The 20,061-nt window shown below is 40.2% G+C and overlaps 1 protein-coding gene across 2 annotated transcripts; it reads left to right on the forward strand.

Annotated features, from left to right (window-relative positions):
- Window positions 1-1,549: 1,549 nt before the first annotated feature.
- Sar1a (secretion associated Ras related GTPase 1A) lies at window positions 1,550-19,194 on the forward strand. Of its 2 annotated transcripts, none has more exons than XM_058577879.1 (7): window positions 1,550-1,601; window positions 6,832-6,905; window positions 7,036-7,155; window positions 7,597-7,662; window positions 10,995-11,098; window positions 15,802-15,933; window positions 16,756-19,194. In XM_058577879.1, exons 2-7 carry the CDS (start codon window positions 6,848-6,850, stop codon window positions 16,870-16,872), a joined length of 597 nt encoding a protein of 198 aa, XP_058433862.1. In that variant the 5' UTR covers window positions 1,550-1,601; window positions 6,832-6,847; the 3' UTR covers window positions 16,873-19,194. The 2 variants fall into 2 exon arrangements, with proteins under 2 accessions (XP_058433862.1, XP_046275733.1); XM_046419777.2 differs by having other exon boundaries at window positions 1,580-1,692.
- Window positions 19,195-20,061: the final 867 nt, after the last annotated feature.

The following is a 20,061-nucleotide window of genomic DNA, read 5'->3' on the forward strand; positions in this document are numbered from 1 at the left end:
TGATCATTGGGCTGTTTCCCTGCCCTTTCAGACCATGGAGCTGCTCATTGGGGGACTTTTTTTTGGCTCCGCCCACATGACCCAGCCAATCGGCCTCAAGAGCAGGAGGAGTGGGGGAGGTTGAGAGGCTTGTGGGAACCTGGTGGTGGCAGTTGGGCTCTGAGGGAATTTCTGAAGAGCTTGTGTGGTGTGGCATGTGTGTTCTAAAAATAAAGTTCGTTTCTGCTTGACAAGTGGCTCCTGAATTGTGCCCAGCCAGACTTTGGCATAATATATATAAAATTTATAATTTTACTTAAGAATTAACATCTTTATGATACCGAAATCTTCCTATCCCAGAGTATCATCTTTCCATTCTAGTTTTATCTGCAAAATGGGTACTAATACCAATCTCACAGGGTTGTCATCAGAATCAAATGAGGAAAATGTATGTGAAGCAAAGTATAGTGGGGCAACATGTTCCTTTGCTATTTTTTATCATTTGAATTTAAGTTTGGTTACTTGGCTAATCTGAATTTCGGTTCTCATTTGTACAATGGGGCTGATAATGGTATCTGCCTCAGAAAATCGTAAGGAGGGTAAAATGAGATGAAGCCTCCAAGTACCCAGCGGACTGCTGGGAGCGTAAGTGTTGAACAGATACTAGCTCTTTCACTCAACAGGCTTTGCCACGACAGGGAAAATGTAACTTAAAGTGTGATAGCAAACCTAGCTCCAGTTTGTATAAAGAGACAAGATGGGGCTGGCAATATAGCTCAGTTGGTAGAGTGCTTGGCTTGCATGCAAAAGGCCCTGGATTCGATCCCCAGCACCAAAGAGAGAAAGATGGCATTAATTCCTAGAATAACCACCAGAAGGGAATTTCCACCTAAGGAGGAATTAGGACCCTTAAAAAGGGGAAACTAGGACCCTTTGCGCACCTGCAAAAATTCCTGACTAACCGCAAATTCTGTTTCTGTGAGTAGGTTGCTTGCTTGCTTGGCGAGAGCTGATAGGACAAAAGAGAGATGCCATCCATACTGAGCTTTGCGATTTTTTTTCCTTTTTAAACCCGACCCTAACTCCGGTAGGGGGTCACTCTCCTTCGCTGTGGAGCGAGCCCCGGTAATAAAGGCTCCCTATTGGAATACCGCTAACCGTGTGTGGATCACTTCCTTCCTGGGAGATCAGTTTGGGGGCTGGATAACACAAAAGCAAAAGACTGATGGCAACCACCTGAGGTCGCCGGTCCTAAGGTCAACTTTTGTTTGCAGAACCTGTCTACCCACCCGTCGTCTGCCCTTTTTGATCTTATCGGTGCATCTAGGAGCACCGAAGAAAAGGAAACCGGGGAGCAGAACGAGCAAGACAGCCGCTGGACTCGAGGATCCCACCACAGCCTGCGAAGCCAGGTGCTGCCACGTCTCGCGCAGCCTGCTGGCTACACAAGAGTAGGTGGAGCCTAGGTGGGGACCGCCCTCGACCGCGCACGTCACGCCTTAGGCCCGCCCCTCAGCTGCGAGAGTCGCTGGTAGGGCGGTACCTGGGAAGAGAGCGTGACGCTAGGGGCGGGGGCAAGGCCGCTCCCGGAAACTCCGGGGGAGGGGTATGACGTGTATCCGGTGAGTAGCTGGCGGTCCCGGGTGGTGCTGGTCTGTGTGTTCTGAGGGAGGGTCCCAGCCGCTTGCCGCCTTCGGAGGAGCCCCTCGGGCTGTAAGTCAGGGGGTGGTAACGGAGAAGGCAGTCGGGGCCCAGAGAGCTGGGGTGGGCCGCGAAGGGGGTCGGGGCGGAGGCCGGCCTCGGCAGGGTTGGGGGGGGGGGAAGTGACACGCAGGCGGTTCTTTGGGGCCACCGGGCTGCTTCTGGGCGGGGACGGGCCGACTCGGTCGGGTCTGCTCTGTCCCTTGCCGACCTCCGGGCTCTTGAGTTCACTTGCATTCTTCTCGGGGTCTTGCAGTTGCCGGGCTGGATAACAGTTTCCTAGTGTGTACTGTGCTCCCCAATTTAGGAAACGGCTCCGTGTCTCCTATCTTGGAGGTGCCTCAGTCCTCGGTGAGGCGGTTGGGAGCTTTTGATCATCCTTATTTTGTACGGACTCGGGGACTGAGGCCTGGCAAGTCCCCGCAGCTGGCAACTGTGAGCGCTTGAACCAGGTCTACAGGCTCCTAGTTCAGGGCTCCTCCCCACGTCAGCTCTCTGTTGTCATCTGATGTCGTGTGTCAAACCCCGTGTTTTCTCCTTCCGCCTCCCTCTTTCCCCCTCTTTGGTGCACGGAAAAATTTCTTCATGTGCGTTCGGCACAGATTTCTATTTTCTTTACGATTCTAGCTGAGGGGGTCAGAATCGTAAGGGTCGCACCAAATTGCCTCTATAAATATTCTCTCTTGGTCCTCTTCTTTGTCTTTACCCTGAGTCCTTTTGCTTAGGTGTAGACAGAAGGTTTAGGGAGATTTGCCATGGGCTGACATTTACTCCTTCAGCCAAGTGGTTTCCTAGCTAAAACCCCAGATCTGTTTGGAATAGTCTCTCAAAGTTGTTCTGAGTGTGTATAGGAAATGATGCAGAATTTTAAAAAATGAGTTATAATCTGTTTGGTGTTTCTCCTTTCGGTACTTATTTGAATCAGAACTTAACTTTGCAAGTCTTTGTTTTAGGTGCAGCAGTATTTTTGATGTCTTTAGAACCCTTAAATTTTAGAATACTCTTACTTGCCATAATGTGATAGTAAAGGAAATAAATACTAATTATTAAAATACCATCCAAAAAGTGTGATGAATTATAAAGAAGACTTAAAAGATTATGATCTATGTAGTAGATGGGTTAAGGAAGTTTTTAAATAAATTTTGTGATTTGGATCTGAATTTTATGTAATATTAACAGAAAGGGCTTTGGCTTTGGTGTTATGAAAGGAGGGTTTAAGCTGGGTGGCTCTAATTCCAGCTACTCCAGAGGCTGAGGCAAGAGGATCAGAAGTTCAAGCCTAGCCTGGGAAAGTTAGCAGGATCCTGTCTCAGAAATAATAAAACCAAACATGGTGGCCATGCCTGTAATCCCAGCTATGCAGGAGACTGACAGGAGGATTGCAAGTTCAAGGCCAGCTTTGGCAACTTAGGGAGACTCTGTCTCAAAATAAAAAATAAAAAGGGCTGGGAATGTAGCTCAGTGGTAGAGTGCTTGCCTAATGTGTGTGAGGTCCTGGAACTGTGAGATTTTCAGCTAAGTAGTCTTGAACAAGGCAGCTAATTTAGGAGTGTCAGCATCTTCATCTTGTTAAATGAGGCTAATAAGCCCTGCTTGTGAGTTGGTGTAGGGATGAAATGAGGTGTCTCTCTAATCTCTAAAATGACTGAGTTGGTATAAATTCTGAGAATTCAAGGATGGAGGAGACATCAAGGCCATTTGTTTAACTTTGGGTAGCAGTGGAACCCAATCCTTAGGGTCCAGTAAAAAATTGGAGGGTTTTTTTGGTTGTTGTTGTTTGTTTGTTTGTTTTTTTAAACATCACCTGAAGTTTCTTCACTCTCCATAGATAATTTTGTTTAGTGTTTGCAGTGCTGGAAGTAGACCCCAGGGCCTTGCACATGCCAGGCTAGCACAGTACCACTGAACTACATCCTCGGCCCTTTTGATTTTTTATTTTAAGACGGGGTCTCACTAAGCCTAGGCTGACTTCAAACTTGCCATCCTCCTGTATCAGACTTGTGGGTAGCAGGAATTATAGGCATGCCATACTGCGCCCATTAAGCAGTGATGTCAAAGGAAAATAAATTGGAAAATCATAGTAGTTCAAGTACTGTGAAAAATTCCTTGAAGTGTGAGGTTTTCCCCTCATCACCTTTGCAGAATTCACTGGTTGGGGGTACTACTACTTTTTTTTTTTTTAAATAGATGGACACAATACCTTTACTTATTTATTTTTACATGGTGTTGAGGATTGAACCCAGTGCTTCACACATGGTAGGCAAGCGCTCTACCAATGAGCTATAACTACTCAGCCCGGTTGGGAGTACTTTGAAAATGTTGTGGTAAAAGAATCTAGGGGTTTGGGATGTAGCTCAGTTGGAGAGCACTTGCTTAGTGTGCACAAAGCTCTTGAGTTCAATCCCCAGTACTTGGAGGGGGGAGCAGTGGGGGAGAATCTATAAAGTATTGACTGCAAACCAGTGTAGTACAAATTAATAGAGATGTGTTGTAAAGGAGTGATGGTCAGGGAGTAACTTATTGAAGGGCACTCTCTAAAGATGAGTTGTGCCAGGCATGATGGCACACTACTGTAATCCCAGCGAAATAAATAATAAATAAATGTGAATTGTGCTTCTCCAAGCAATAGATTGAGGAAAAATAGGGAAGGGTATCTGCTTTGAGGAGACTATACAGAAAGGCACATTGTCCTTTTGCTTGCCTGTAGTAAAAGAAACTTAGCATGGGAGTTTTGTATATGCATTGTTTTATTTTTGGTACTGGGGATTGAACCCAGGGGCACTTAACCACTGAGTTACTCCCCAGCCCTTTTTATTTTTTGAGACAGGGTCTCACTAAGTTGCTCAGGCCTCCCTAAGTTCATGAGGCTGCTCTCAAAATTGCAATCCTCCTGCCTCAGCCTCCCGAGTCACTGGGATTACAAGTGTGCCATCATGCCCAGCCTGTAAGTGCATTTAAGTTATTGGACTTAAAGTGTAGACTAAGTTTCTAAACAAAAGTGTTATTTAACATGCCAAATATGGTCTTTCTACCAAAATAAAATTGAATGTTACAGAAAAGGGAGGAAAAAAGCTTTCATTTAATTTATTTTCATAAAACCTTTCCCCTCAATCTGTACCTCCACCCAAATTTCCATGCTTTATTTGTCCCTCTGTGGTAAGAGCTGTGAAAAGTGTTAAGGAAGCTCTAAAGTTTATAGGTCAATACCCAACCCTGACAGAAATCCAGTAATTGAATGAAAAAGAAAAAACATACCGTCTGCATTTTTCAGCTTCCTCTCCGTCTAGCATTCTTTGAAGCATATAGGTGCAGCCTATGTGTGGAGTGCACCTGCCGTCCCAGCTGCTAGAGAGGCTGAGGCACGAGGATGGCTTGAGCCCAGGAGTTCAAAGCCAGCTTGGGCAACAGAAAAGAATATTTTGTGTGTAACCTTCTTACCCATTACTATTCATGAAAGTTTTTTGTTTGATTATAGTTGATCCCATGTAAAGTCTTGTGTACAGATATTTTTGTTGATGGATGAGGGTCTTTTTTTTTTTTCCTGCCCTAAATCTGAGATATTGAGGCAAATACTTACTGTAACCAGAAAATGCTCTCACACACCTTACACTCACCAATGTCTCTAGATCCCTTCCATGTTAACTTCACTCAGAGATCCTGTTACCAATGTGTTTAGACCTGTTAGTAGCTTAGGGTCATTGTTTTGTCTAGGCCTGTGGGAAACTAAGTTAATTAATTACTAATTAATATATGTACTTGCTTAGTTAATATTTGTACTTGTTTAATTAAAATATATACTTGCTCATTATATTAATTAGTGCTAATTAATATATGTACTTGCTTAGAAAGCTACTACTGTATTCTGAATGAGTTGTTGGGTTTTTTTTTGTTGTTGTTGTTGTTGCTTGTTTGTTTGTTTCTGGCACTGGGGATTGAATCTAGGGGTACTTTACCACTGAGCCACATCCCCAGCCCTTTATTTTATTTTATTTAGAGACAGGGTCTCACTCAAAATTTGGTCAATGATATATAGCTTCATAGCTCACTGAGTTGCTTAGTGCCTTGTTTTTGCTGAAGCTGGCTTTGAACTTGTGATCCAACTGCCTCAGTCTCCCAACTGCTGGGATTACAGGTATGCACCATTGCACCCGGCCTCCAATCCTTTTTATTTTGAGACAGGGTTTTGCTAAATTGCTGCAGCTGGCCTTGAATTTTCGATTCTCTTGCCTCAGTCTCTCCAGTACTAGGATTACAGGGGTGTGCCGCTTCACCTTGCTTATGAGTGAATTTTCTTACTTAAAGAAAATAAGAATTTATAAAATGGGTTTGAACTTGATTATTTATATTTGAAAGTATTATGCTATTCCTTTTTGTTTCTATAAAATAGTATGTCTTTTCTTTTTATAAGTTGAAACATTTGCAAAAGGGATTAGACAAATTTTATTAAAGAAGAGATAATATTTAGCTAGGTTCAGTGGTGTATACCTGTAATCCACAGTAGGCTTAAGCAGGCCTGAGCAACTTAATGAGACCCTTGTCTTAAAATTTAAGAAAGGCCTGGAGATATAGCTTGGTGTTAGAGCACAGGGCCTAGCTTGCTTAAGGCCCTGGTTTCGATCCCCAGTAGGGATAAAGAGGTTGTAAATGGACCAGGACAAATTAAGTTAGCCAGTACAATTTTGGCTTTGTTTTTTAGAGCTGTGCACAGACAGGTTAATATGCTTTTCTTCTGATTTTCCACATATCTATGTGTCCATTTGATCCAGGTTATTAATGAGACTGATTTCCTACAGGTGTTGTTAAGTGGTAGACCTTGGTGGTATCTAAGGAATGTGAATGAGCTGCGGCTGCCTGGAGGAGTGAGTCACACAATAAAAGAGGAACGTATGTCATTAACTAATAATTCTGAGTATCCTAGGTTGATAGCTATTAGGAAACAATGAATTCGTGCAGATGCAAGGATCCTAGAAGCTTCCCTTCAATGTTCAAAATCCTTGTCTTAAGGGTAAAGGAGATTAGTTAATCTTCTTTCTTAGGCCAGAAAACATGAGACTCTGAACATGCATCTGAGCCAGGGAATAAGAGTTAACTTCTCCAGAACTATACTGGTATTTAAAAAGTTAATGTTTGCTACTTTCATATTTTATACAGGTAGTAAGCGTTAATAATGTCTTTCATCTTTGAGTGGATCTACAATGGCTTCAGCAGTGTGCTCCAGTTCCTAGGTAAAGCCATTTTCTTTAAATATTAAATATATTACAGGTTTCACACTGCATTTCCTCCAGCAATTTAAATATAAGCAGCCTTTGGTATATAGGGAGAGAATTTACATTAAAAATTTATGTTCTCTTTTAGGACTCTACAAGAAATCTGGAAAACTTGTATTCTTGGGTTTGGACAATGCAGGCAAAACCACTCTTCTTCACATGCTCAAAGATGACAGATTGGGCCAACATGTTCCAACACTACATCCAAGTATGTTTGAAAATACCAGGTGCTCTTTTGACCTTAGAAGGTCAATGTCAAGATTGGAGGGGTGAATCTCCAATTAATGTTATTCTTTTATTAAATGAGGCCCCAGAAGCCAGCTTACTTTGAAGTAACCTTTAGTACATACAAAAGGTCAAATAATCATAGATCTAAACTTCTGGAACATTGTCACTGTCTCTTCTCTCTTGTTCTAAAATGGGACACATCTCCCGTATCTCCTATGAAACAACACATCTTGGAGAAAAGTAAACTTTTGACCTTTAGAAAGTAAACTTTTGACTCTCTTTAAGAAAGTTTTCATTTTTGTATCTTTTTCTTCACAAGGTGAAAGCTTTATTAGGTTTTTGCATTAGTATTGGCTTACAGTATTAATAGTTGGACCTTTGGATGGAAAAGTTTATTTATTTCCTCTTGACAATTTTTCAGCATCAGAAGAGCTGACAATTGCTGGAATGACTTTTACAACTTTTGATCTTGGTGGGCATGAGCAAGGTAAGAGACTTAATGAAGGCATGGCATTAACTTATGGTTCATTGTGTACTCACCCCACGCTCCCCAAATAGTGTGTCATTTTTACCTTTTAAATTGCTTGCATTTATGATTGGAATGACTTTTATTTTATATTCATTTATTTACTTTATTTTTTATGTGTGGTACTGGGGATTGAACCCAGGGTGCTCTACCACTTATCTACATCCCCAATCAGTTTTTATTTTTTGAGATGAGGTCTTGCTAAGTTGCTGAGGCTGGCCTTAAATTTGCAGTCCTGCTGCCTCACCCTCCTGAGTCTCTGGGATTACAGGCAGGTACCACTGTGCCCATTTTTAGGATTGCAGTCTTACTACTTCATTGACTTTTTTTTATCTACTTACTATTTTTAAGTAATTTCAAACTTGTCAAAAATTGCATAAATGATACAGGACATTCTATACATTTATAACTTTTGTCCAGATTTATTAGTCTCTCTAGTAACATTAAAATTTATATTTTTCGGGCTGGGGATGTGGCTCAAGCGGTAGCGCGCTCGCCTGGCATGCGTGCGGCCTGGGTTCAATCCTTAGCACCACATACAAAACAAAGATGTTGTGTCTGCCGAAAACTAAAAAATAAATATTAAAATTCTCTCAAAAAAAAATTTATATTTTTCTAAACAGTTTGTGAATACATCATGCTCCTTTACTCCCTAGCACTTTCATGCCTTTTACTAAAGAAAAAGAATATTCCTTTACATAATCATTGTAGTTGTAAAATGTAAGATTTTAATTTTTTTAATCTGTCTCATATATTCCTTTTTTGTATGTTGTCCCAGTAATCTCCATTTTTAGCATTTGTTCCTCTTGAATAGACCAGTACAATATCACAGATTGTATTCAGTTGTCAAGTCTCTTTTATTCATAAGTAATTTTAAACTTGTCAAAAGTTGTCAACATAATACAGTGACTACTTGTGACCATTCTGATTTAAACTGATATTTCATATGCTCTACCCATTTGGGACAGTTGGAACTGTTTTTTCCAATTTTTTTGCTTTTCTCTTTTGAGTCTTTTTTCCTTATTCAGGCTATGTCTTTTTGGTTCACAGTTTCCCATCAGGTGTCTCATGTATTTTTGAGATCTACAAAATGGGCATCTTTATCTCTTGGGTAGTGAGTTTACATTTGGCAAGACTCTAGGCATAGGAGTAAAACATTTAAGTGAGGGAATAAATATTCTGAGAAGGTAGGGAAAAGAAACCACTGACATTCTGTAAGATTTACTCAATCGTTATTGAGTTGAGAAATCTGTTTTGGGAGCATTTTATTAGGTTAAATCTAATTTAGCGGGGCCAGGATTGTGGCTGAGAGGTAAAGCGCTTGCCTGGCATGCATGAGGCACTGGGTTCAATCCCCTGCACCACATAAAAATAAATCAAATCAAATAAAGGTATTGTGTCCATCTACAACTAAAAAATAATAATAATAAATAATTAAGAAAATCTAATATAGTTTAAAAAACAGTTAAAATAGAATATTGGTAGTTTTTAATTATCTAGCCTAATAATTTTATAATTGGTGGGTTCATTAGAATATTATATTAATTTTACTCATTTAATATTTATATCTTGAATAATCCTACATATATTATGGTCACAATCACATAAAACACTGGGCATTTGGTATCTTTTCTCCTTCCAAAAAGACTTTGTAACGCTTTATATATTTAAATTCAGAGCCAGATAAGACAACCTAGACCATCTGGAGAGTGCTGAAGAAATAGACACCAGATGTCTTTAGATACTTGAACTGGGAATAGTAGATTATTTGGTGTGATAAATTTCACTTTCATGTTTTGTTAAAGTAAGAAGGGAAGGGAAACTTGTTGGTGTACATCGTTTTGTTTAACAGAATGAGGAAAGTTTAATGGAGGCACCTTTTCATAGTCGAAGCCACCATTTTATAGAAGTTACTAAAACATTACACATCTGGAGTTTCCTTTTTTTATTTGCATAGATTTCAACTTTTGAGCTGGGGGTGTGGCTTAGTGGTAGATTATTTATATAGCATGTATAAGGCCCTAGGTTCAATCCTAGAATTAAAAAACAATGACAAAAAATATACATAAAATTATAAGAAAAACAAAACTTTTAACTTCTAAAAGTAGTGCAGACTCAATGTAACAAAATAGTATAGCAATATAGAAAGTCAAAGTGACAGTTCCAGTCTCTCCCTGCCCCACATTCAGAGGTATCCAAGTAATTGTTATTAATCCTTTGATATAGAGACACTTTGTTGTTCATGCCATTCAAGGACTAGACATGAATGGCTGAGAAATATAATGTAATTAAAGGCCTTCTTCCCAGCCTTTCTCACTTCTTTTTATAAAACAACAATCAAAAAACACTTATAAGGACTGACTTGGGAGACTGAGTGAGTGCCCCTGAGACCTGAGTAGATGTCAGCAGACCCACATTCTAGTTAGTAAGGCATTAGAAAAAGTTACATGGACAAGCTGGGCATGGTGGTGCATTCCAGTAATCCCAGCTACTTGAGAGGCTGAGACAAGAGGATTGCAAGTTTGAGGTCAGCCTTAGCAACTTAATGGGGCCCTAAGCAACTTAGCCAGACTCTGTTTCAAAATAAAAGATAAAAAGTGCTGGGGATGTGGCTCAGTGGTAAAGTACCCCTGAGTTCCATTCCTGGTACCAAAATAAATAGTTACATGGACAGGTACTACACTCATATTTTTATTTTATTTTTTTTATATTTATTTTTTAGTTGCAGTTGGACACAATACTTTTATTTATTTTTATGTGGTGCTAAGGATCGAACCCAGGTCCTTTAACGTGCTAGGTAAGCACTCTACCACTGAGCCACAACCTCAGCCCCTACACTCATGTTTTAACTCAGAGGTTGCAAACAAAATTGACTCCATAGACAAGACAGGTCATTTAAGTGAGTCAAATTAATTGAGCATAAGACAATAGGAACAATGGAGACTTTGGCAAACTGAAGAAATCAAGCCTCATTCAAAGTTTAAGAAAGCCATCATTTGTTTAGTTCTAGCTGATGATGGGCATTTAGGTAAATAGACATGGTTTGCCAGATATTACTGTTTTTCAAGGAAGACAGAAGCTCTGATTTGCAAATTTAGAAAAACAGGTTCAGCTTACAGACCATCAGTTTGCATCCTCTGTTCTGACTTAATACAGCCCAGGACTTAGAGAATCCACAGGGAGAAGTCTAATGTTACTGAAACTGCCTAAGATTTGCTCATTTTATAGATCATTTAGGTTATTCCTTATCAAAGTATATGTTTTTTGATGCAACTACAAATTTTGTCTTCTAGCTCGTCGGGTTTGGAAAAATTATCTTCCAGCAATTAATGGGATTGTCTTTCTGGTGGACTGTGCAGATCATTCTCGCCTCATGGAATCCAAAATTGAGCTTAATGTATGTTTCCCCCCCCCCCTCCTTTTTTGGCCTATGTTCTAAAGAATATAGCTCAATAGTGCCAATATTTAATCATTCCAGTTTACACAATGAAAGTCCAAGTCATAATGGGCTGGGGTTGTGGCTCAGTGATCGAGGGCTTGCCGAGCATGCGTGAGGCACTGGATTCAATTCTAGCACCACACACAAAAAAATATGTTTCAAAAACGAAGATGTGCCAGTGTAGTGGTGGAAGCCATCCCAGTGGCCAGGAGAATGAGACCAGGAGGATTGCAAGTTCAAAGCTAGCCTTAGCTACTTGCAACTTAGTGAGACTCTGTCTCAAAATAAAAAATAAAAAGAGCTGGGGATGTAGCTTAGTAGTAAAGCACCCCTAGGTTCAGTCTCTGGTATAAAAAAAAAAAATCCCAAGGTATTGTTTTTCAATGTCTTGGGGAACCTCAGCTTCAAGTTAAATGATTTTTCTGCTTTATATTATACAGTGACTTTTTGGCCCAATTTGCTCAGGGTACTGCTCAGTTTATGCCTGTTGTCCCAGCATAGTTAATAGCCTTACATTTCATGTATCAGTCTTTATGTAATATTGGTATCTTGAAACCCCAAAAAAGACACCAGCTATCTATCTATCTATCTATCTATCTATCTATCTATGATACTGAGGATTGAACCCAAGGGCACTTAACCACTGAGCCACATCCCCAACCCTTTTTTCTATTTTATTTAGAGATAGGATCTTGCTAAGTTGCTTCGTGCCTTGCTAACTTGCTGAGGCTGGCTTTGAACTTGTTATTCTCCTGCGTCAGCCTCCTGAGCCACTGGGATTACAGGTGTGCACCACTGTACCCAGCTATATTTTTAAATCTGCCTTCTCAGGTTGTGCCTATGTGCCCTCCCACTGAATGACTTGCTAGATCTTAATAGTCTGTTCTCAATCTTCAGTCTTTTGGTCACATGCATCCTTCAGTACTATCAAGGACTCACTGCAGGTTTTCTCCTTTGTCCATTGTTTTTATTTTATTTTATTTTTGGTACTGGGGATTAAACCCAGGAACACTTAACCACTGAGCTATATTCCCAACCCTTTTTTATTTTGACACAGGGTCTCCATAAGTTGCTGAGGCTGGCCTCAGTCTTGCAGTTGTCATGCCTCCACTCCAAAGTTCCTCCACTCATCTCATCCACCTCCCACCCCATTATGGATTATCATCCACTTATCAGAGAAAACATTTGGCCTTTGGTTTTGGGGGATTGACTTCACTTAACCTCCTGAGTTGCTGGGATTATAGACGTGTGCCACTGGGCCTGGCTAACATTGCATTTTCTTGGCTTGATAATTCCCAGCTCTGGTCTTGTGGAATTGCCTACAGGACAGTCTTCACCTTACTTAACTTGTTGGCATTGGCCATTTTTTATTTCTCTAAACTCCCCTTTACACTCTTGATTTTGATGCTGTCTCTCTAGCTTATACTTCTCAGTTTTTGCATAAGTACTTGTTCCTTTGCTTAGCCTTTGAATGTGGGTGTTCCCCAGAGTCTCTACTTTCTCTCAGGCTACTTTCATCTATTCCCCATTCCTTCATCTCCCATCCACATGTCAATGACCTCCAGATGGACTTCTCTCATCCAGACCTCTTCTGAACCCCAGCCTCATGCATAATTGCTTCCTGCTGGATAATTCCACCTACTGATCCTGCTTTCTCAAAGGAGGAAGCTATTCATCTTCCCCTCCTGTTTCCTAGATAAGCAGTCCAGAAACCTTTGAATTATTGTAGATTCTTCCATCGTTCTGCCAGGCACTATATTGCTAGAGGAAACTATCTTGGATTTGGCATTGCCCTGCTTGGTTTTTGTATCACTTTCATGATAAAATCTATAAATCTTTTGCATAACATATGATCTTTCATGATTCTCACTCTGTTTTTATTTTTCTTCTTTATCTTCCTTTTTTTCCTACTGCCTACCTTAAACTACATTCCAAACAGAGAACAACTTGTCCTTCCTTGGATATGCATAAGTAGCCATTCCCCACTTAGCTTCCTCACCTATCCCTCCTCCCTCCCTATTCCCAGCCTGCCTTCCTTTTTTAAAATGATATATTTATTTGTTCTAATCAGTTATACATGATAGCAGAATGCTCTTTGATTGAGTGTATACAAATAGAGCACAATTTTTTCTTCTCTGGTTGTACCCAAAGAATAGTCACAACATTTGTGCAATCATACATGTACCTAGGGTAATGATGTCTGTCTCATTCCACCATCTTTCCTATCCCCATGTCCCCTCTCCTCCTCCCCCTTTGCCGCATCCAAAGTTCCTCCACTCATCCCATCCACCTCCCACCACATTATGGATTAGCATCCACTTATCAGAGAAAACATTTGGCCTTTGGTTTTGGGGGATTGACTTACTTCACTTAGCATGATATTCTCTGACTATATCCATTTACCTGCAAATGCCATAATTTTATTCTTTTTTTGCTGAGTAATATTCGTGTGTGTGTGTGTGTGTGTATCACAGTTTCTTTTTTTTTTAAAATATTTTGCTTTTTTTTTTTTAGTTGTAGTTGGACATAATATCTTTATTTTTATGTGGTGCTGAGGATCGAACCCAGGGCCTCACACGTGCTAGACGAGCACTCTACCATTGAGCCACAACTCCAGCCCTCCACAGTTTCTTCATCCATTTATCTATTGAAGGGCAACTAGGTTGGTTCCACAGTTTGGCTATTGTGAATTGTACTGCTATGAACATTGATGTGGCTGTGTCACTGTAGTATCCAGCCTGCCTCCCTTTTGCTATTAAATTTTAAAATGTCCTTTGAGAGATCTCATATTTCAGGTATGACCACTTCTGAGAAGCCATCACTGACTTCTCAGACCAAATTGTCTCTCCGTAGCTGCATGTCTATTGTCCCCCAAGACTATAAACTTATATGTGGGGATTTTGTTATGATTTGGCTATTAGGTGCACCTCCCAAAGCTCCTGTATTAGTGTAGGAATGTTCAGAGGTGAAATGATTGGATAGTAAGAGCTGTAACCTCATCAGTCCAACCTATTTTGAGTGGACTGACTGGGTGGTAACTAGGCAGGTGGTGTGTGGCTAGAGGAGGTGGGTCTGGAAGGGTACATCTCCCCTTTGGCTCCTTCCCTTCTTCCCTCTCTCTGCTTCCTGACCCTACTCATGAACAGCTTTCCTCCACTGGGCCCTTCCCCCACAGTGTGCTGCCTCACCCCTGGTCCAGAGTAGTGACTGCATCTGTCGATTGAGACCTCAAACCATGAGTCCCAAATAAACTTTTTCTCCTCTAATTTGTTCTTTCTGGTATTTTGGTCACAATGATGCAAAAACTAACTAAAACAGACTTTGTCTTATTTCTTATTGTTTTGCCCCAGCAAAGCACTGGACACATTTTTTATTTTTTAATATTTATTTTTTAGTTTTCAGTGAACACAACATCTTTATTTTATTATTTTTCTTATGTGGTGCTGAGGATTGAACCCAGCCCCCCGCGCATGCCAGGCGAGCGCGTTACCGCTTGAGCCACATCCCCAGCCCAGCACTGGACACATTTTAAGCACTTTATCAGTATTTACATGATAAAGTAGCATCCTTACTCTGATTTTGTCTTAACACTTCCTGGAATTCAAAATGGTCAGAGCATATTCCCCTATTGCTTCAACTCTTTCTTTCTTTCCAAGCTTTCCCATCAATTAACACTTAGATGCCCAGTCTTGAAATCTGTTCCACAGACTTTAACTCCTTTTTTGTCTGTTCTGTCATTTAGAATTCACTTAACTTCTCTAAAATGTCTCCTGCACAATTCGTTAAATTTGCTACTTTGCAGATATTATCATCTCTTACATGAGCACCACAGATAGATACTATTTGTAAATTCACTGTCCTATGTGTATACATTTTTGGTCTGTGGTCTGTAGATCTAGTGCAGCTAACTTTTCAGAATGGCACCATAACGTGGGTTATCCTTACTTTGTTGCTGCATATCAGTATAAATGCTTTAATTGCACCAGGCAATACTTCATGTAGCTTCCTCAGTTCTTATCCTACTCCAAAGCGGTTGCTTATGTTTTTCCTTCTTTGCACTTGTGTTAGTCCTGCCTTTCCTTTAGAGCCCAGTTTTGCTAGGCCCAAATTGTTTATTTCCGTGAACTTGTTTTACTGTTACTAGTTTGTCCCCATTCATTGTGACAGTCTACTACATTGTGTTACTATTTAGTTTTCTTAACATAAATATGGACATAGAATATGGACTGGGGTGTCTTCTCTAATCCTTCATTCTGCATCTCTTGCTGTGTTCAAGATGGGGCTTTGCACATACTGGATACTCATAACTTGGGTAGTTCCTGTGGTCATCTCTGAGGCTATGTAGCCACAGCATTCATTCTTCTGGACTATGCAAATAGGCAGGACCATCTGAAGATGGTTTGTGGCTAAGCCAACTAGCTAAAAGTTAAGGTTGGGGCGGTTCTTCTGTCTCATAAATAGACAACTTTAAGTTGGAATTGTTTTGAGGTAGTTAGAGGATTTTTTACCAACTGTTATGATGAGTCTTTATTCAGATATAGAGATGTTCAGATTTTTCACTTTGCATATAATGCCTTATAAGATCAGTAGAAGTCCCAAAGTTTTCACTATCTGGTCCCTCACTTAGCTTTTTTTTTTTTTTTTTTTAACCCTGTCTTTAGGCTTTAATGACTGATGAAACAATATCCAATGTGCCAATCCTTATCTTGGGAAACAAAATTGACAGAACAGATGCAATCAGTGAAGAAAAACTTCGCGAGATATTTGGGCTTTATGGACAGACCACAGGAAAGGTAAGAGAAAAAAGTCTTTAGGAGGCCTAGAAAGGACATTCACGACATCTGAAACACTGATGTTTGGCACTCTGGAGTCTCCTTTCAAAAGTTTAAAGGCTTAGGATTTCTTTTAGTGTAAGTAATTGTGTAAGCTCACTAAAGGCAGAGGCATGTTATTAAACCTCTCTTTTTATGTGTGGTGCTTGCAATCAAACCCAGGGCCTCACACATGCTAGGCAAGCACTATACCACTGAGTTGTGTCCGCAGCCCCTTTTTAAACCTTCTGATACTTTATTCCTTAGGAATTTGGAGAATTAGTAGAAAAGCAATCTTTTAAAAGAACACTTCTTAGCCAGAAAGTGGGGTTTTGGGTTTTTTTTTATTGTTGTTTTCAGGGCTGGAGATTTCAGGTTTTGAAGAGAAGCAGTCGTTTATATCACATTCCAAGCATTGGAATCAAAGCACTTGATTATTCTCAGTGGGACTTCTAATCAGTCCCGGACCTCTCTTGTCCATCAGAATACATGCTGGTTCCATGACTCCCAGTGGCTGTTTCTTGGTTGCTGCCATGACTTTCTAGATGAATGTTAAGTGTTCAAAGCAAATGCTCTTGACAGAGAGAGAGAGAGAATGGCTGGCAATAGAACTATGCTACTTATTATATCCTGAAAGCAAGAGGCCCTAGGGAAGTCATCTAGATGGCCTCAACCACATTTCTGTAATTAATACCCACTTAGATATGCATTTAAAGAACTGAGTAACAGACTTTAGTGATCACCCTTTCAAGCTTTTCCACCACAGAGATGCTAACTGCCCTTTCTTGGCTTTGCCTCCCTTAGGGAAATGTGACTCTGAAGGAACTGAATGCCCGCCCCATGGAAGTGTTTATGTGCAGTGTGCTCAAGAGGCAAGGCTACGGCGAGGGTTTCCGCTGGCTCTCCCAGTATATTGACTGATGTTTGGACAGTGAAAATAAAAGAGTTTTACTCCTCTGGACTGATCCTATTCACAGCTTCCTCATGAACTTTTCTAATAGAACAAGGAAAGCTCTCCAACCATGTCTGGCGTTGAGAAGCCAAGAGTCTTTGTCAACTCTTATGCCCAGTGGTGACATGTGCTCTTCTCCATACTGTTGTGAGGTAACGCTGCCCCATGTGCTGGTGCAGGTCAGTATCCCCGGACTTGGAAGCTGGCAGGATTTGCCGGGTAAGGCTGTGTGCCATCACAGGACACCTGAGAAGAAAAACACGTCTCACCACTGTGGTTGATTTCAAAAGAAAGTGATTCTATTTTTTAAAGAAAGTGTTGTTAATGTAATTGGTATCCCTCTTGACTTTTTGAGTTCACAATTTCCTTGGTCCAGAGTTTTCTATTCTTTTTTTTTTTAATTAGTGAATGACATTTAGATACTTCATAAAATTATGAACAGTTACACATTGGAGGCCAGAGTTCAGGAGAGTGAACTTACTCCTGCTGAGGTGGCAGGTTGGTGAGAGAAGCTCCCCTAAGCTCCCTTGTCTCTGTAGCTGCCTTGTAGGAGGTGGCATCAGCTTGTCCATGGAGAATTAAAAAAAGGTCAGAAACTTGGCCTTATGGTTGTGGCAGGTTTCCACTGTGGTCAGCTGGAGTCATTCCTCATCACAGAGTGGGTAACAGATTGTTCACTGTGGAGGAGTTAATTATAGAGTGGGTTATTATTATATTATTTTTACTTATAAAGTTACGAATTTCAGCCAATCTTTGCTTTAATACTATTGTGAAATTTCATTGCTCTCTGTAGTATCTTTTCTTATTTTCAGTTAAAAAAAACTGAATTTCGCTTCAAGAAAGAGTCGAAACATCTCTCATATAGTCACATACTGCAGGGGTGTCTGAGTTACTTTTGCAGAGATTCTAAGGGGGGAATTATTCTGAATAGAAGGACACAGGACAAAATTAACAGCTTAAGGGCTCTTAATTCTGTGAGTTGAGGACTTAGACATCTGGTATTACAGCACTTGTGTGAATCTAGGAAAGATTTCTCAGTGGGCTTTAAAATTTTTAAAAAACAGTTGCAGAATTTGATTTCTCTTGTTCATGAATTCTCTTTCTTACATCTTCTCATCAGTTACCTATTTTGTTGGTGTTTAAAGTAAAGGTTATTATCTGCAGCTTTTCCAGTCTTTTTGGTATGAAATTGCTTTTTGTTGTTCCAAAAATAAGCTGGGGAAAAACACCAACCCAGGAACATCCTACAGAGCTCTTCCTGTGGCTGACATCAGTATGAAAGCATCAGCATCCCCATGAGGGCAATGGGCATTGTTTTTATAGCATTCCATTTTCATAGTGCCACGTGTAAAATTGGATTTTCATGATCTTAACCTATATTCTAGTGTGGTGAAAGATGATAGGAAATCATCTTAAGGTGGGAGGTATCTATATTCATTTCTTTAATAAAAGATTGAAGATAGTTTCTTCAAAATTGAAAATTGTGATGATGATACTTTTTTGCAAAAGATTGAACTCAGTTCACTAGATTCTGACTTTAATGGGAGGGTAGGGAGACTATGGATAATACACTCCTGGGGTGGGACAGGATCATTCTTTAGTTGCTTTCTCATTCTTGGGTCTTCAGTACCTTATTGTTGGGAAAGCATTCTTTTCCACTGCCAGGTCCCAAATGCAGAGGCTCCATAAAGTATGTCTGGGAGGTTCATACGTTGTGTTTATAGCAAGCATAGCTGGATTAAGACAAAATTGTTGGTTTGGAAAGGGGTCAAAGCCTTAAGTGAACAAATCTAGCTAACAGCAAATGAACTAGTTATAGATAGATAACTTGCATACTTTTTATTTCCTTTGGCTTAAAGGTTGTCCATAATTTTCTATCAAAGACATGAGGCTTCAGTGTTAGTTTTCTTTTCTGTTTCTCCATTCTCACCTCGTTTGTCCCTAATCAGTTTGTAGTAAGCTAGAAAACTGTGGTCTCTACATAAGACAGTTCTTTGTGAAAGTGGTTTATTTTGGCCACTGGAGGAAGAGGGCGTTGAAAAGTCAAGCAGCACCCATTGATTTCTTGCCCCACAGAACACTGTTCTTATCATACAATAGCTGAGAAAGCTACTGGAGGAGCTCAGCTCCAGACAGATGAGCAGAGCCTTGTACAGGAACTCCCACAAGCTGAGACCTTTCATTCTGTTTTATCAGAGTGCATATATGTCCTACTTCAGGAAAAGTAAAACATTCATTTACAAAAGAAAGTCAATCTGTATCCTAAGCATTTTAATAAAAAGTTAAAACAACCTTGCTATTTCTTTTTCTTTCTTTTTTTATTCTCTTTTTTTTTTTTTTTTTTTTTCATTGATTTATTCTGTTTGAGCATATAATCATCTGTTTGGGGGAGGAAAAGCAGAGTTCTTCCCTTCATAGAGGAAGAAACATTTAGGGTGGGTGTAAGAATCTTGAATTTTGTTTTCAGAAAGAAATAAACAAGGCTGGGCTGGTAGAAGAACTTTAGTACTGTTTGGGAACCTTGAAGTGTCTTGTAGACCCAGGGTTGTTGTCATTTCTGCAACAGGAGAGGGATGGTAGATGTGTAAGCAAAATCTTACTTACAAGCTGGCAGGGAAGCATCCATTTTAGCTCTATTTAACTCATTTTATACGACTTGAAGAGAATCAGTTGAATGATACCCTTGTCAAATAAGGGGAAGGACTCCTTGGGCATTTAGTGGACTTTGTCAGAAGCCTTGCTTTTAGAAAACTACAAAAGAGATTCCAAAATAAAATCAGGACAAATAGAATGGGAAATAAAATGAAACAGGTTCTTTACAACTGAGACTTAAACCACTGGAAATGTCCTTTCGTTCCTACTGATATGAAAGGATGACATGGGTTCTATGGGGAAATGGGATTGTTTTGTTTGAGGCAGAGTACAGCATGAAGATCAAAGATGAGCCTAGCACTCAGTGGGTCTCACCTTGGCTACTGCTGGCTGTGACTTGGGACTTCTGTACACAGAAACAAAAAATCCTGACGCATAACAGTTCATGCCAGAGGCTTGAGCGTCATTAGGGGAGAATCACTGGACTCTAGAGAGAAAGTCTTAATTGCTCAGAAGTTGAATTAGGGGAGATTTTGCTGTGAACAAGCTATCTTCTGTGTCATAAA

This window comes from Marmota monax, unplaced genomic scaffold (genome assembly GCF_021218885.2).
Source record: "Marmota monax isolate L192 unplaced genomic scaffold, Marmota_monax_Labrador192_F-V1.1 WCK01_AAM20220418_F8-fsc00019, whole genome shotgun sequence".
NCBI lineage: Eukaryota > Metazoa > Chordata > Mammalia > Rodentia > Sciuridae > Marmota > Marmota monax.

What these genes read in the sequence shown, in the direction of transcription:
- Sar1a (XM_058577879.1), top strand. Translation starts at nt 6,848, where the DNA reads ATGTCTTTCATCTTTGAGTGGATCTACAATGGCTTCAGCAGTGTGCTC. An exon ending in TCTTGGTGGGCATGAGCAAG is followed by an intron (nt 7,663 to 10,994) that starts GTAAGAGACTTA and finishes TTTGTCTTCTAG; the next exon opens with CTCGTCGGGTTTGGAAAAAT. An exon ending in ATGGACAGACCACAGGAAAG is followed by an intron (nt 15,934 to 16,755) that starts GTAAGAGAAAAA and finishes TGCCTCCCTTAG; the next exon opens with GGAAATGTGACTCTGAAGGA.